This window comes from Herpailurus yagouaroundi, unplaced genomic scaffold (assembly GCF_014898765.1).
Source record: "Herpailurus yagouaroundi ecotype Mexico unplaced genomic scaffold, PumYag 163, whole genome shotgun sequence".
Classification (NCBI taxonomy): domain Eukaryota; kingdom Metazoa; phylum Chordata; class Mammalia; order Carnivora; family Felidae; genus Herpailurus; species Herpailurus yagouaroundi.
The window spans coordinates 45,111,561-45,129,623 of NW_024412404.1; the positions used below are offsets into that span (position 1 = coordinate 45,111,561).

At 43.1% G+C, this 18,063-nt stretch overlaps 1 protein-coding gene across 8 annotated transcripts in view; it reads right to left on the reverse strand.

Moving 5' to 3' along the window:
* SORCS1 (sortilin related VPS10 domain containing receptor 1) overlaps positions 1 to 18,063 on the reverse strand; it is a 495,821-nt gene that overhangs the window by 34,638 nt on the left and 443,120 nt on the right. For 2 of the 8 annotated variants that reach the window (XM_040486377.1, XM_040486376.1), the window contains exon 25: positions 11,373 to 11,478. The exons of 1 other annotated variant lie outside the window; for it this stretch is intronic. In XM_040486377.1, coding sequence (XP_040342311.1) covers positions 11,373 to 11,478 — 106 coding nt within the window. Of the gene's footprint in view, positions 1 to 6,106; positions 9,540 to 11,089; positions 11,251 to 11,372; positions 11,479 to 18,063 lie in introns of those variants that run through there. 5 more of the 8 variants (XM_040486380.1, XM_040486372.1, XM_040486374.1 and 2 more) reach the window with 5 other exon arrangements.

The following is an 18,063-nucleotide window of genomic DNA, read 5'->3' on the forward strand; positions in this document are numbered from 1 at the left end:
CTGAACTCTTAGCTTAGGAATTAAAATCATGATAGCCTTTGGCCCTTTGGACTTAGTGTTCATATATATTCACATCAGTGCTTGGACCTAGACTTACACTATGAATTTGGTTTGCTTATACCTCTGGCTGGCAGTGTTGCCTCTGTGCCCTACCCTTGGCCCATGAGAACATCCTGCACGGTTCTTTAGGGAACACTTGGCTAAACCAGTCCCTGCCATTCGTCGTGTGTGTGTGTGTGTGTGTGTGTGTGTGTGTGTGTGTGAAATATTCTCTGCTGGTGCTATTACTGGGTATCGTTGGAACCTTCTTGTGGCCACAAGATGGCAGGGAGAGTGAACAACTGCTGGTTGAACAATTAACAATGCAACTACATAAACTAAGTCAGGGTATCCTCCAGAAGCTTCCAGATGTTTTTCCTCCAGAAGTAATTCTTCTGTTTACACATACCCTCCTCAGTGTAGTTCAGGTGCTGACCGTGAGTACCTAAGAGTGTGAAACATTCTTCAGAGAGCACTGGCTTGCGATACTCAACACACAATCTAATTTTATGAATTAGAAATAGGGAGTGTTACTATATTTCAATCTCTCTGTCCCTATATGTTTTCTGTGCAAATTGTTTTCATACTATGTAAAGTCTTAAATTCTGCATCCTTTTAACATCACAGAATGTTCTCATGCCACTAAGTATTCTTTAGAAAAATAGTTTTAGTGGAAGCATTCTATTTTATTCTATGGCTATATAATATTTATCACTAATTAGTTTATAAATACTGTTTATTGCATCCCTTTTCTGCATGTGCAAGCTGTATAATGCTTCTGTTGGCAGGAAGATTTCATGGAGATATCTCTACGTGCATATATTGAAATATCTTGCTCAGGATTGTTCATAAAGTGTTTTTATGATCTAGATAGCTTAAGCTTATTTTTGAATATTTTAAAACTTCCAGTTTCACTTTTCATGGGATATTTATAAATGCCTTTTCATACTATCTTATTCTTTAACAAAGAGATTTGACCACAATTTAACATTCTTGGGGCCAAAGACACATTTCTTTTTTTTAATTTTTGTTTTTGAGAGAGAGAGAGAGAGAGAGAGTTCTGCATGCGAGCAGGAGAGAGGGGCAGAGAGGGGCAGAGGGAGAGACAGAATCCCAAGCAGGCTCCACACTCAACACTGTGCCTGATGTGGGGCTTGATCCCACGACCCTGGGATCATGACCTGAGCTGAAATCAAGAGTCAGATGCTTAACTGACTGAGCCACCACATGCCCCACAAATATAGATTTCTAAACATGAGTTGTTGAGGTTGGTGGACATTGAGTGGTACTCTGAGGTTTGTGCTATGGGCAGGCTGCTGGTCTCACACTAAAAATGCTCAGGTTGAGAGTGATGATGATGAGGACTGGCTCTATGTTCTTCTATTTTCCCTCTGCAGTCAAGTTAGACATCTTCCTTCTATCAGTATATCCAAATTACTTTTAAACTAACATCAGAATTACTGTTAATTCTGTGATAAAAATTTTTTGAAGATGTACATTTGTTCTAATGGGTATATTAGATAAAAAATAGAAGATAACGCAAATTTTGTATTTATGTATGATTTTCCCCATGAGAAACATTAGGTGAAGAGACAAAACTATACCTAGCTGAATTCAGCTGTGTAACAACACAACACACACACACACACACACACACACACACACACCCCTCCAGCATCTACCAGTTACCTCCATTTGCCTCATGTGATCCAAGCTACAGCATCCATCTGGTTTTAATAACTTTCTGTCAGATTTCAGGTAACTTTCCTTCTTTATGATAATTCACTTTACAATAACTCATGTCACAATAACTCACTTTACAATAACTCAATAACAATAACTCAATTACAATAACAATAATTCTATAAGCACTCTAATGCCCTCTTTCACAAGCCAACTTCAGGTCTTTTCAAGGTGTTTTATCTGTGTATTTTTTTTTTAATTTTTTTTAACGTTTTATTTATTTTTGAGACAGGGAGTGACAGAGCATGAACAGGGGAGGGTCAGAGAGAGGGAGACACAGAATCTGAAACAGGGTCCAGGCTCTGAGCTGTCAGCACAGAGCCCGACGCGGGGCTCGAACTCACGGACTGTGAGATCATGACCTGAGCCGAAGTCGGCCGCTTAACCGACTGAGCCACCCAGGCGCCCCTTATCTGTGGATTTCTTAGCCATTTAATACACATAAAACTGTGCTACCATTTTTACTAGGTTTTGCTGTGGTCTGATATCTCCTCCCAAACTCTTATATCCAAAACCTCATGCCCACTGTGATGGTATTAGAGGGTGGGGCCTTTGGGAAGTGATTACTGCTTTTGCAGAAAAGATGCGGGACAGTTTCCTGCCCGATGAGGACCCAGTGAGAGGGTGTCACTTACGAGACAGAAAACAGGTCTCTGAATCTGCTGGCACCTTGATCTTGGATTTCTAAGCCTCCAGAACCCCGAGAAATAAATTTGTGTTAATTATAAGCCACCCAGTATCTGGTATCGTGTTATAAAAGAACAGGCTGAGAAAGTATCTTTTGTATTTTTTATTAATGTGTCACAGACACATTACACATTAAGCTGACACATGGGAAAGTTTGTGTATGTTGTGTATTGTGTGCTGGTCCCATTTCTTTTTCTAAGCCTTGTGTTTTTATTGCATTATTTAGCATCATGAGGTGATATTTTAGGAACTCATATGTCACATAACAGAACGGACTGTATATACAGCTCCCTAGGAAGATTCGTACACATGACCATTGTGAAAGCTGCTTTTTCTTAATCTCAGAACCATTTCTTTTTTTTTTTTTTAATTTTTTTTTTCCAACGTTTTTATTTATTTTTGGGACAGAGAGAGACAGAGCATGAACGGGGGAGGGGCAGAGAGAGAGGGAGACACAGAATCGGAAACAGGCTCCAGGCTCTGAGCCATCAGCCCAGAGCCTGACGTGGGGCTCGAACTCACGGACCGCGAGATCGTGACCTGGCTGAAGTCGGACGCTTAACCGACTGCGCCACCCAGGCGCCCCATCTCAGAACCATTTCTAATTGCTGTGCTGAAGTCCAAAATTTTGTTTTCTGGTTGAGGTTTATCTGAGATAGACATTGAACAAGTTCGGACACGTATGTGTCTCCCAATGACTGGTTCCTTTTCAACTTTCATTTTATTTTATTTTTTTTAGTGTTTATTCTTGAGAGAGAGACCGAGACGGAGAGTGGGGGGAGGGGCAGAGAGAGGGGGAGACACAGAATCTGAAGCAGGTTCCAGGCTCTGAGCTGTCAGCACAGAGTTGGACGCGGGGCTTGAACTCACGGACCACGAGATCATGACCTGAGCCGAAGTCAGACACCACCCAGGAGCCTTTTAAAGTATTTTATTTATTTATTTTATTTTACTTTATTTTATTATTTTATATTTTATTTTATTTTATTTTATTTTATTTTATTTTATTTTAATGTTCCTTTTCAGCTTTCAGATCCCAGGGAAGCCAGGGACCAACTCCCATTCTCCCATCCCCATCCCTGGTCATTCTGCTCTCTGCTGTGTTTATTTAATTTTTACTTATCAAATTTATCTTATAGGTATTATAGCATTGTATATGTTACATTACATTTTATTATTTGTTCATGTTCCTTTTAGAAATATATGCTCATAAAGCCAGATAGCTTATCTGCCTTGTTCACAGTTGTATCGTCAAATGTGCAGACCTAAAGAAGTCTGCAACACATAGGGATTAACAAATATTTGTATTTTTTCAACAGAAGATTACTTTTCTGTTATTTAACATGAAAACTATAATGCCTACTTCCTTTATGTGTTCATCTAGAATTATTTTGGGATTTTCCCTACTACAAAAGCATCAGCCTCACATGCATTTTCAAAACACTATTAACTCCTGAGAACTAGGTAAACACATAATGATTCAGAAACCAAACTTAGGCCTTTGTTTCTCACACTATTTTCTAACCTTTTTTTTCTTTTTCTAAACTACAATGATTTCACTTAAATTAATATGTAAGAATAGGTCTGTGAATACAGCAGCTTGCGTGGTAAGAGAGATGAAGGGCAAGGATTTATTGGTTCTTGACAAGCACCAATTTAACATGTAATTAGAAATGCTGGGTAAGGGGAGTCTGACAGATTGTGATTCAGCTTGTTGATCACGACAGGGAGCTGAAAAATCCAGGTTGAGTTTCAGCAAACATTTATCTAGTGCCCCCTGATGGCGATGTCCAGCGCTAGAGGCTGAAGCAATGAAATGAAAGAAAAAAATAAAGATCCTCTCCTACAGGACTGTAGAATTCGGTGAGAAAGGTGTAAAAAGTGGTGCACAGAAACATACTGCTAAGTTTTAAATACGTGCTGTTCAAAGGGAAGTATGTGAAAGAGGATCACAGGGCAAGGAGCGCCTACTATTTAACTAATTGCCTTTCAACTGGTGGGACAGTTTGGAGTTGAGGTGGTCTGAACTTAAAAGAGGTGCTGTGTCAGTCACTTGCCTGTGTTTTCTCAAGTTCATTCCCCTTCCCCCCTATTCTGCTTTGTACTTCAGGAAACTACATTTCCCAGGGTCCACTGCCCACTGGCTTATGGATGGGTTTGGCCAATGGGAAGCTTCGGCTGAAGATGGGAAGGCCAGCGCGAGGGGAATAAGTGTCCTCTCTCCATCTTCTTTGCTTGCGCTATGGCTGTGGCTCCTCTGTGTTTCCAGAAAGTGCCAGCCATGTCCTCCATGATTTCAGTGTCAAGCTGGTGGTCCTGGTCCTGGGCTGTAGGAATCCCTGTGTCCTTCCAGCCTAGGCAAGGTAGAGGCTTCCTATTGATGCTAATCTTGGCCTTGCCTTGCTTTCTCCTATTTGGCATCTTGGCTCTTCAGTTACTCATGCAAACAAATTTCCTGTCATCAGTTTGAAATCTCCAGGGGTGATTTTTGTATGACTGCCTGTACCCTCGGGGAAACAGGAGATAAACTCCTGATCGGGAAGTACAGCACAGGCTCTGGCCTGGAAAAGAATGAAGGGGCCCGTGGAAGATCAGCCTGTGGGAAAAGAAAGGTTAAAGGCCACCTAAAAACAACAGGGATTCTCAGGCATGTTGAGGACAATGCTGTTGAGGCAACACCATTCTGAGCCTGGTGGGTCTTTGGAAGGTTAAGAAAGGTTCTGTCTATACAAAATATAAGGGCAAAATGTTGCCTAAGAAGAGATGCCACCCAAGTAAGTAAGCCACAAGGCTGGAGGATTTGGGATCCAGTCCACCTCGTTGTTTTCCATCAGGTTTAAATCAGCTGTCGAGGCCTCTCAGGAATGACTCACCCACTGACAACACCAAAACTGGAAGTTATCTTCTTCCTTCAGATTACATGCATGGGGACGCTGAAGCTTTCGTATGTGAAAGTCTTTGATCAAGGTCACACAGCTAGCATAGCCAGAAGGAGAGCTCCACTCTCCTAATTTCAGGGTGGGGGCCTCTTTTATGCTGTCATCTGGGTCTTTACCACTCCCCGGGTTTTTCAGGTCATTGTATCACATGGAGGTTCGCTCCTTCAGTAACTACAAGATTTTAAACAATTTGAATGGGTTTGTCCCATATTAATGAGTTCTAATTTTGAACTGAATATAATGAGCATGTTACGCATTCCAAAGTAACCAGTTTGGAGTGATTTTTAAGTAGAATCATGTACTTTAATAAAGCAACAACACTATATAATCCACTAGAATACAGGTAGAATTTAGGTATTTGTACTCTCCTTCGTTAGCAAAAACGAAAGCCAAGCAAGCAAGCAAACAAACAGAAAAACACTTGGAGACTGTGGTATTTAGTCTATTGTCATGTAATTAGCCTTAATAAAAATCCTATAGCTGCATCACTTGTGTATCAAGACTGAATGTCACAGTTGGGTTTGAGATAAAATACACTCCTTGAGGCCAAGACTTTAGAGACATTATCTGTTTAATAAATATGATTGTAAAAGCAATAAACAAGAGCAATTATACATTACACTACATAGTATTTAACAAAAAAATACATCAAAAAAGTCATTTGAAAATTAGAAGTAGTTCCGATACTATAAGAAAACTTTCTTTTTTTTTTTTTTTTTAAATTGGCTTCCTATAAAAATAAGTTGGCAAATGAGGGATTTCAATGCTCAGTTGGAATCCTGGAAAACACAGAACAGCTGCCAAACACCCCATTGCTCTCAAAGTTGCTGTTTGGAACTTCTGAAAAAAAAAAGCAAGGCAAACCTCTGCATTTTGGACAGTGAATCCAATTAGGAATAAGGCGAAGGAGAAAATGTTGGCTGGGTATTTCAGGGTAGAGCATGCATAGTTTGCCCTCTGGGAGTTTTGGAAAACATCACAATATCAGATTTTTAGCTTGCCCTGAATTTTCCCTTCCACACCCATCCCTCGCCACTCACTCCTCTGGCCCACCAAACTCCTCACTGTGTTTGCACCTGCTGTTAGTGAGTAGGTAGGCACTTGGGTCCCTCCCATTTGTAGGTTCTCATTACTACGTTCTCTTTGGGATTGAGCTGGAATGGCAGGGTGCAGTGGTTCCCAAACTTCTGTGTGCATCACAATAACCTGAAGGGCTGGTAAAAACAGACTACTGGGCCCCTAGCCCCCCAGAGCTTCTGATTCAGTGGGACTTCAGTAGGGGGACCCCAAATTTCTAATAAGTCTGAGGTGATGCTGATTCTGCTGGTCCAGGTACCACACTTTGAGAACCATAGAGCTAGATTGTAAGAACAATGAGGTCCCCTCTGAGCAGTACCTAGCCTCACTAATCTTCTACAGGTGGGAGGGAGCTTGGAGGAGAGGCACATGAGGACCCTGGAGATGCTCACTAGAGAGCTGGCCATCTGTGATCACTTTCCAAAATGCCAGGCATCTCATGTCTACCTCGATTTTTACTTAGGACTTGCAAGCCCATCCTTCCCTATGTTTTCTCACATAGTCTTTTCATGTATCCCTTCAACGAGTGGTTTTCTTAATACCTACTCTAGGCAAGGCACTGTGCTAGATTCAGAGGGTTTTTCCATTTCTCATAATTTTCCGATTAAAATTACTTGAACTGCAACTCCAAGGACCCCCTGTGCTGTTTTGAGGGAGCCTCTTTTGGTTTCCCAACATTTTGTCTTTCAGATTAAACTTGGGCGGCTCCAACTGAAGCGGATCGATGAGGATGTGTCCTATGGGATAGGAAGCCTGGCAGGTTGGGGATCAATTGAGTTCTACAAACAGATGGTTGCCGCAGGCATAATCCATTTCCCAGATCCACACTGGGCATCCTCAATCACAAAAACTTCTGCTTGGTTAACTTCTGACTGCAGCTTTGTCACTCTTCTCCTGCCCAGCTACATAAGGGCAGGGCTCCTCAAGACCTTTGGGACACCCCCATTATCACTGGGACCCTGTTATAAACTGTTACTGGCCTGGGAACATGGCCAAGAAGGAGGCTGCTCCCTCTGAGTGGTTTTTCAAAACTGCTTTCTACTATATTTTAGAGTGGGCTTTACCCAACTCATAATCCTCCAAGGGCTTCTGCTGGACATGCTTCTGTGTCATTCTTTCTCTGGTGCTTCTTTCATTATTGCCCTGGGCAAACAGGGATTTTTCATGCCTTGAGTCATTCTGTTTTAGTTAGACATCTACCTCCTCCCCTTGAAGCTTATTAATTTTTCCTTTGCCAATACTACGATACTCAGAGATCAGAGATCACACATGTGAAATGTCTGGGTTCCTTCATAACCAAAATTGCATCCTTATGTAAGACAAGACCTCCATATGTTCTCAGACTTTTTGACACTCTTCAATATTAAATCCATTAACCTGCTTCTTCTTCTCGTTAAAATCAGTTTTATTTTACAAATAGTTTTACTCTACGGTGAGAGAACAAATACTGGGTAATAGCAACCATTACAGAAGGAAACTGCCCTGCCACACAGTAACATGTCAAAACATTTCTCGCAAGAATATTCTGGAATCTGCACACGAGAGATTTTTGTTAAGGTGTGAGAATACCACTACGCATCTGTCTGCTTTCTTTTCCAGTGTACATGGCCAGGTCTGAATTGTTTTGCATGTATCAACTCTTTCACACACATTGCATGTTTCCAGGTAAGAAAAGGCAAGGCTATTTGCAAGAGGCAGGTTCTCCAGGAGGAGACAAAGGGTACATGGAGCTGAACCCTGCAGGGCAGGACAGCCTGATCAGTGTGTAGGGAAGCTGGCATGCTGACGGATCAGAAATTTGAATGTGACAAGGGCAAGGTTGGCAGGCGCCAGGCCAGTATTTAGGAAATACCGAGGTTCATGTCCAGAATCTTGCAACATGTTTGGGAAAAAAAAGTAGGGGGACTTGAAAGACCACTTGGAAACTGGAAGGAAGAGGTACAAAGACATCAAGAGGTCATGATCACACATGGATAGCAAACACATGGGGAGGCCAGACGATGGGTAACTGGGATTCTCTTTTCTATGTTGGTTGGGGTGAGAGTAGGGAGGCTGCAAGGGAAAGCCTGGGTGAGGGAAAGGTCCACTTCTCACATGCCTGCCCCCTGCCTGCCTGCATCACTCTGCCTGAGTATATGGAACTTCAACTCGCTTCTTCATCCCTGTGGCCATACAGAATGCAAAAAAGCAGCCCTGTGGTCACCGCTGGCCAACAGAGCTACCAGAGATAACTGAGAACAGAAAAATGGCAGTAAGGAAAGTGGAACAGAGAAACAGCTCAGGGTTTCACACTCCTGTGCATGTCTTTGTGTCTTATGAAAGGGGCTGGGGTGGCTAATCCACCCGTCAGCCCGTAGAGCTAAAATAGCTGTTAAATCTAGAGCCAAGAATATTTCCAAAAACACATGCAGATTTCCTTGGCCTCTATATGTTATGAATGTTCTACAAACACGACCGATCAGAAAAAAGAGAGAGAGGGAGAAAGGGGGAGGGGAGTGTTTTTTCCATTAAAATAGAGCACCTGTACACTGCCCCTCCAAGCATGTTCTCAAGGTATTGTCCACATGCACAGGCTTAAAGCTAAAAACCCTTGTTGTCTGTGTCTGAAGAATTAAAAAGTCCCGATGCAGTGAGTGTTTGTTTGTTTGTTTGTTTGGATTTTGATTGTTTTTATTTTATTTTTTTTGTTTGTTTTTGTTTTTACTGGCGTCCTCCATTCAAACATTTACATAGGTAGGGATTTCTTTTGTGCTTTGATTCTCAGCAACTATGGAAATACTTCCTGGCAAAATAGGAAACAGAACAACAAAGGAAAGAAAAAAAAAACATAAAGTTAGTGGTCATGAAGGATGGTGCACTTGACAAGAGCGAAATTCTTTCCTGATCGGCAGGTCGCCTGTAGCCTTTGGGGGTTTTCCTTAAATTGCAAATTGCGCCCCAGCAGATCCCCGCTTTGGCGTTGAAGGCGGAGTGGCGTGTCTTGCTCTTTGCAATCGGAGAGATGAGTCACCAGGTTGAGTAGAAGGGGAGGGAGGGGAGGGTAAAGCTACTCTCCTAAGAGAAAACGTGTAACACTTACTCACTTAATGACACTGGAAATGGGAAGGTGTCAGAGACTGTGCAGTGTGCTGCCAGAAGCTCCTGGCGAAGGAGGGATCGCCACTTTAATAAAGTCAACGGCGCTGTGCTTCATACCCCGTGGAAATGGGATTGAAAACCAAATGACCCACAAAAATGCGCTTACAAGCTTTAGAAGTAAATAGACAGGGTGAATGCTTCTCTGGACTTAAAGACAGAAAAGCCTTTTTCTCCTGAACCTAAAGCAATTACACACTTATCACCCTGTCTCCCCAAATAAAAGAAAGCACGCTCTGAAAACTGGACCCCAGTTGTGGCCACAGTTGTTATTATTACTTCTGATACAAGCCAGTCACTGCACTGAAATTTTCCCCAATACAGCCAAGAACTTTTCCCCCATCCATTTAAAGAGAGGGCTATGTTTCCACTTAGGTGCTCATTTCGTTTTCTAAGTAGCAGATACAAAATCCTAGGCAATGAATGGCCTTCTAGAAGGTTTGGTATTCTGACATTAGAGGGAGGCATGAATGGTTAAATAATAATTTATCCACCCTGGGCAACAATACAGGATCTAGATGGCAATATTACAACGTCAACTCCTGATTCCTGATGCCAACTCCTGATTCCTGGCAAGCCATGGATCCCAATGGTGGTTCCATGGGTTTGTCGACCTCCCTTGGCAAGTTTCGTCTGCCACAAATAGTAAGGTTCTAGACCTAGCTGTTGGGATTCCCATGCTTAATTCATAGGCAGAGAGACGGAGCTCTACTGATATAGAGTAAGGTCCATTTTAAGACTTCTGATAGGGGACAGGTAAAAATGAGGAAAAAATCTGCTGATCTGCTCTGTAACAGTCTAGCCCTCCAGTGGTCTCTTTCAGGAAACGTCACTCCTGGAATGTTCTACAAATTTTATGCCTCTTGTCCTCAGAATTCCCAGGTTCTGTGTTTCCTGGAGGACAGTTTTTAGATGACTGCCAAATTAAAAAGAAAAAAAAAACAAAAAACCAAACAAACAAAAACCCAGGGTCATCAGCCCAGTCCTCCTCTATCATGTCACTTCTCTACAAGTATTCTGGAGTAATATCTCCTCCTTAGAGTTGTCTCTAGGTGAGGCTGTCCTGTCTTACCCTGTCACTCCATAGCCTGCTCCTCATAAGCTGCCTGGCCCTCCAGATGACCAGATCCAGCCTCTGAGGCCCATCCTTCTTGTACATTGTTAGAAAAAATGCTTTGCTCTTTGCCCATGAACATTTTTGGAGCCCCATATTTAAAGGAAAAGTTTTTGCAAAAAGAAGAATAAAGTCACAAGAGAGGGAGGGAAAAAAAACTACATAGGAGCAAGAAGGCTTTTTTTTTTTTTTTTCTTATTCCAATGGGAGGAAGCAGGGAAAAAGACATCTTAGCTGTTTCTCTCAGGAATGTTAGAGCAGAAGAAAGTGGTTACGTCAAGCCAGAAAGGGGTTAGGCAGAGTCAGCCATTAACTACCCAGGCTGAACAGCTGAGGGCTACTGGGAGTCATTTACCTATGAGCTGGGAATCCACCTTCTCATCTATCAGTTGGCCAGGCCTCCTGAGTTCAGTCTGAGGGATATGGGGCCTGCTTTCAGTGGGACTGACTCGACTGACCATCTCTCGTTCTTTCTCATTTTGCATCTGGGCATAAACATTAATCCCCGGGATCTTCCTAAAACATTAACAGACAGCATCATGGCTATGCATGGGAGACGTACATCGCGGCATTTCATGCTTCTGAACCTGTCAGGGAGAAGGACAGGGGAGGGGAGACATGGACGGAAGGACACGTACCTTTTAAACTTGTAGATGACGAACACGGCCAGCCCCACAAACACCACTGAGAGCAGCATCAGCATGGCAGACCCACTGTGAGTTGGAGTGAGGTCCACCAGCGGGGCTAGGGGAGAATACAAGGCATGGTCACCGGCAGAGATGGGGGCATGCCTGGCTCTGTAAGAGGCTCACAACTCTCCCCACAGAGGCATGGTGAGTGCCAGGAAACCAGGTGGAGTCTGCACACAGATGAATGTCACACAGCTGACACGTGAGGGGGGCATCGGAGCCTGTCTTAGCCCCTAGGATGCTCCAGCTGGCCTATTTAAGAAGTGCAGTGGATGACTGGAAACACAGACCCTGGAGCCAGACTTTGGGGATTCCAGGCTGCTCTCCCATGTGCTGGCTATGGGATTCTAGGCACATTATTTCACTCAACAGGCTTACGTGGTGAGATGAGAACAGCAGTACATATCTCACCAGGTTTTTGTAGGGACCAGTTGAATTAATGTACGTAAAGCACTGATAACAGTACTAGACATGTATTAAGTCTTCTGTAAGTTCCACAGTTTATTACTACTGCTGCTATTATTTTTAATCAACACCTATAAGACTATAATTACTATACTTTCCTATACTCTCGAATGCAAGCTTTCCTCGCACTAAGCAATGCACATCCCCAGAAAAACCAACAGGGAGATTTTTATGAATTATCCCCACCCCTCTCTGTCTCTGCAACCATCATGTGAGACAAAGAACTAGAGAGTAATGGAGCATCCTTATCTCTTCTGCACACAGGAAACTGATGGCTAAGTGAGTATTTCACAAAATCAGCCACTGTGATGCAGGCAGAGGGGTGTATGATTCAGGGTCGTCTGTAGAACTTCCCAAAGCCCTGACAGCTCATACCAGGAAAGACCAGCCTCTCAGATGCAGCGAGTTCTCCTCTTGGACCAAATAGATGCATTTGCATCCATAAAAGTCCTCCAGCCCTGAGTTTGCTCTCAGAGCGTAGCATCTCTCTCTCCACCTCCAAGTCCTCTGCAATCTTAGGGTCAAATCTGTTCGTGCTTTAAGGGCTTTGTTTGCAATTAATTTTCAATCTCTCAAAAACTGACATTTTGCAAATATAGCGTAGCTCAAGCATAAAAGCCAAACCACATGCACACCTTAGAAGCCTGGATGCTGACCTTTATCTTCCATCATTTAAGTCAAGTCTGGTAGTCAGAAATGTGGGTGACCTTCAAGCACCATTTCCCGTGGCTTTTCTCTGTTGGGAGCCAAGAAGGCAACCTTCTCATCACCCGGGTACAAAGGTTCAGGAATGGGGACTGTATACTGACATTCTCCAACAAGACCCGAGGAAGCCTCTGCTCTGTCTGGTTATTGTACGATTGAGTTCCAGCCACTCAGCGCTACTGAAAAGCCATGTTCCGGACACCAAATAGTTTTGGTGGGAAACACAGGTCAAGCCCTCTTTCTCAGAAAACAGGTTTAGTTGTTGTAGTAGAATCAGCTTTTAGAAAGCAGGCAAATTAAGCAACCCCTGTGATTCTCTCTCCTGTGTAAGTCGAGCAGCGCTTGTGCTTGTGGTGCCCGTGGGTGAGTCTGTGTGTGAGGAGGCTGTGGTGAGACAGCCAAGGCCAAGGTGCTTCCGGGTCAAAATGAGAACATGAAAGTGTCTTTCATTCACTGAGGCAAACACAGTGCCATCAGCAAAGGAGTCCGGAAATACTTGGGAACACACACCAGAATTGGCAGGCTGTCCCTGGAGAAGAGGCCACCTTTTGTTTTTCATGGACATTATCACGACTGACTCGCACAAATGTAAGGCGGGGGCAGTGTGACCTCTGCTGAACAGAAAAGAACAGTGAGGCTCTCACTGGTTCATGTCGTTCCAAAGGACACAGAACCAGGAAGTGGAAGTACTAAGCCTTAAACCCGAGCCCCATCCCAAACACACACCTGGGGCAAATTTCAGCAGAACATACCAGAAATTTAAAAACATACTTCTGTCTATATACCAAGAACTGTATCTTCTATATATCTATGGAAGAACTACAGTGTGAGAAGCAAATTAAGTGGCTCCAGCTAAAATATTATCAAGCCTTAACAGGACCAATTAGAATCACAGAGCATGCACTCTTACACTTGGGTGACATATATATGTTCATACATATGGTATGTGTGTGCACGCGTGCATGGTACATGTGCATAGAGAAACGTGCCCAGCACCTGGCTTCAACACACACCAATCCACAGACAACATTATTTTATTTTTCCCCATCTAGTCCCGACAACCTCAACTGTTGGGTTATTCTGAAGCAAATCTTAGCTATCATATAATTCCATCTGTAACTCTCAAAGAGAAGGTCTTGCTCTGTCTTGACATTATCACAACCGTGTCATCACACATAAGGAAATAAAAGTGGGAAGATACTTTATAGGTAATCCTCTAATGCAAACCCTTAGCTTGACAGGGAACACATGCAGGTTCAGGGAGGGGCCTCTGTTTAAGACGGTTTAGAGGCAGGTTAGCTGTATGAGGAAACTTCTCCTTCCTAGCTGCATGCTTTTTCAAAAGCAGCAGAGATCAGTGCTATGCAGTTACCAGGAAGGATACTGGTAACTGCTTGAAAGGGCTGGCATTTGGAATAAATGGAAAAGTAAAGAGAGGAAATTGCTTTGGCCAGGCTTTCGCTAGCAGAGAAAGTGTGCGTGCGCACACACACATGCATACACACACACGCGCGCGCGCGTGCACTCCCGTCCCTTCCTCATCCTCTATCTCCACATCACAGGCTTAAATCATTCAATTCCAAATCATTCCTCATTAAATCATCATTCGTAAATAAGCAGCAATAGCACTGGTAAGTAATTAGCAAAGTATTTTGGGAAAATGAACTTCTGTAATCTGAGTTCTAAAGCGCACGCTGTCTGCTGCCTCCATCTCTGCATCACTTAGCAGCATGCGGGTGGGGGGGGGGGGTGGGCAGCAGCAGGCAGACCAGGGAGAGACTGGATGCCACTGCCCTCTGTGTTCCGTGGCGCTGCTTGCTGACCTGGCCCGGGATATAAATGGGCCTATTACTGCCGCACAACAGCAGCTGCATTATCTCAGTTTGCCTAACACTTAGGTGCGTGTGTGTGTGTGTTCTGCTGAGGAATGAAAACTTGTGATAAATGGGTTTTAGTTTGTTGTGTGGAATTAGCATAAATTAATCCCTCTCCAGTTGCAGCCTAAACAAGGTAGAAAAGGGAAAGAATGTGCTGAGCAGTTTATTTGCCATTATCCACACACAGAGTTAAAGCAGGGACATGTCCGTTCTGTAAGTGAGTCCACATTTTCTAAGCCTGGGTGCTGGCTCACATTGTTTCTGAAATCCTGCGAGGACTCAGAAGTGCACTGAATTATGTTCTATTCATGAGGACCTAGGCTGATTATAGTAATGGCATTGCTTATGAGGATACCAAGTCTTCCTGTGAAAAGTGAATGATGTATATAGGGTGTGCTGAATAAATGGTCATGGCCTGTGTGCATGAAAGCAATTTCAAAACTCCATGTCTGGGGTGAAGAAATTGATTACAGTCCCTTTTTGGTACCAGGTTCTGAGTCTGCCACTTCTGGGCTTAAGTGACTTACCCTGAACCTCAATGCCATATCTACATAATGGATAATGGAGCTAAAACTAAGTGCTTGATTTAGAAAGTTGTGAGGATAAACCAAGACGGAATTTTTATAGCACTTGGCATAGTACCCAGCACATAGTATGCGCTCAATGTTTGTAACGCTGTCCTGTCTTTGCTATTGTATCCCGAAAGGGTCTTCTATAGAAAACAAGCCCCGATGGATGATGGAATTAACCATGCTAGATAATTTTGAAAATTCCCCATCTTAGAAATTTGCAATGCTCATCAGTAATTAAACTTTCACAGCAGTCCTGCAGGAAAGAAACTCATTGAACTCTACCATAGTGTTTCCCAAAATCATATGGCCAAAGACCCTTTGCAGACCTAGATCCCATGCAACATACTTGAGGAAGAGCTTCATACTGGGCACCACCTCCCCCTTTGCTACAGGCTTGCCCCTTTGTTTGGTCTATTTCCATGTTGTAAATATGGTGCCATCAGCCGGTGAAGCAGTGCTAGAAATCCTTAGTGCTGTCTGTACTCTCGTCCTAGCAAAGGGACTTTCTTGGAGAACTCCTACCTGCACTCTGACCCTGAAACCCTGAACTACATTTCAAATTCATTTGTACATTTCTAATGCAGGACTTAGTGCTGTCAAGAAACTCACAAAAGCAAGTCTGCCAAGCTTTGATTTTCTTTTTGACTCTCCTGCCTCCCAAGCAGACCTGAGCTGGGCTTTAGTAACATGCCCGGATATCATGAAATCCACGTGGTCTGAAATCTCTTTTCCAGAAATTAAGGTGATATGGAAATGGTACAAAGATAATCTAGAATGCAGAAAGAGTAACAGGTTTTCATTTACAAAAACACTTTTTCTTTCTATCAGTTCAAATCCAAACCCAATCATGAGAGACATAAGGACTGCCATACTGTAATGAGATAAAGCCACAATCCTGGAGGCCTAATGGCCAGATTGTGTGAGAATTCCAGGGAAGGCACTAATGCCTGGTGACGCATTGCTACTATTTTTAAATTGACGATAGTCTTCAGGAACGTCCAGCCATAGAGTTTAGGTCACTTGGACACGTAAGGACAACTATGGGTGACTCAAAGACAAAACTTATCACTGTAGTTGACAGACAAGAAGAGAAAGGTGTATTTTCGTTTTCTAGGGTTGAAAGTTCCAGGGTTGAAAATCTTGCTTACTTTGTAAAGTGTTTCTCAAAGTATAAATTTATAGACTACCCGAATCAGAATCACCTGGAGAATGTGTGAAAATGCAGTGCCCTAGGCTTCATCTGAGAAAAGAAAAATCCGTACGTCTTTGAGAATCGATCTCAGAAAACTATATGCAACATGCTACACAGGTCACTGTTGTGCACAACAGTTTGAGAATACTGCATGCAAGGTCCCACCTACTATCACTCATAACACATCCAGTCCTTATCTTTAGACTGTGCCTGACCTTTACATTCTCTGGGTCACTAAAATAAGACAAAATAAAAGACATACCCCTTGATTGCTAAAAGTAGCTTAACCTCATTGTAACTTTGGGAGAGCTTGTTAAACTACCTAAAAGCATTTCCAATCTCCCCTAAGAGAGTGGGCAGCCTTGTGGAGACTGACTGTATTGCTGGATAAATTCTCTACCCATCTTTGTATCCAAGCCCTCTGCAATTTGAGTTTGAAGCTTTTCATAACAAGAGGTGAAATCTGTTTCCTCACCCCTTGAATCAGGACTAGTACTACAACATGATATGGCCATGGAATGAATTGGGAGTGAAAGTGTGTCAATGTGAGCTTCAAGGCCCCTGCACTTTTCCTCTATCTCTTGGAATCCTGTCATTGTCATGTATAAACACACCTAGAGTAGCCTGATGAAGCATGACAGATCACATTGATGAGACCTTAGTTCTAGAGCAGCCTACAGCCAGCAGACCTGGCACATGGGGCAGCCCAGCTAAGACCAGTAGAACTCCCTCCCCAATGATCTGTAGCTGATTGCAGACACACAATGAGTAGAGACAAAACCAGGACCACCAAAATGATCCACAGACTCAACAGCAATAATAGATGCTCACTGTTAAGCCACTGAATTTCTGGGTGGTTTGTTACACAGCAATAGCTTACTAATACCTTCTCTCTTCAAAATTCCTCTCTACTGGTTAAACACCCAATTAGTAATTCTTTTTTTATTTTAATTTTAATGTTTATTTATGTTTGAGAGACAGAGAGAGACAGAGTGTGAGCGGGTGAGGGGCAGAGAGAGAGGGAGACACAGAATCTGAAGCGGGCTCCAGGCTCCAAGCTGTCAGCACAGAGCCTGACGCGGGGCTCGAACTCACAAACTGTGAGATCATGACCTGAGCGAAGTCAGACGCTTAACCGACTGAGCCACCCAGGCGCCCCACCAATTAGCAATTCTTATGTTTGGGCTCTACATTACCCAATTCTTGCCATGGAACTCTGCTCCCACGGGCAGACTGGCGGGACATAAGTAAGATAACCATAACTATTCTCTTCTAAACCAGAACTCTTTACTGATGAAAAGGAGTGCTCTTAAAGCTTATGCACACACTACAGATACAACCCAGAGTACTCCTGTTCACCTCTAGGTAGAAGAAACTTAGTGTCTAAAAGGTAGCTTGTCCTAAGTCTGGTGTCTTCTCTGTATTTTATATGTGTTCTCCTGCCTTCCATCTCATGCCAATCTCTCTGGACTATGTGCCTTGCCTTCCCTTTGGGGAACTGTGTCTCCTGCATCCTAACTATCATTTCTATTTCCAACCTGATGCATATTTGTACCCTGTATCTGAACTGTTCGTATGATCCCTCCCCCTGACAATTTTCCACCTAAGAGTTTCTAGAAACATCCTCAGGCCAGGCCAACTCAGGCCAGTTACCATGTAGACATTTAAGGCTTTTTTCTTTTTCTTTCTTTCTTTCTTTCTTTCTTTCTTTCTTTCTTTCTTTCTTTCTTTCTTCCTTCCTTCCTTCCTTCCTTCCTTCCTTCCTTCCTTCCTTCCTTCCTTTTCTTCTTCTTCTTCTTCTTCTTCTTCTTCTTCTTCTTCTTCTTCTT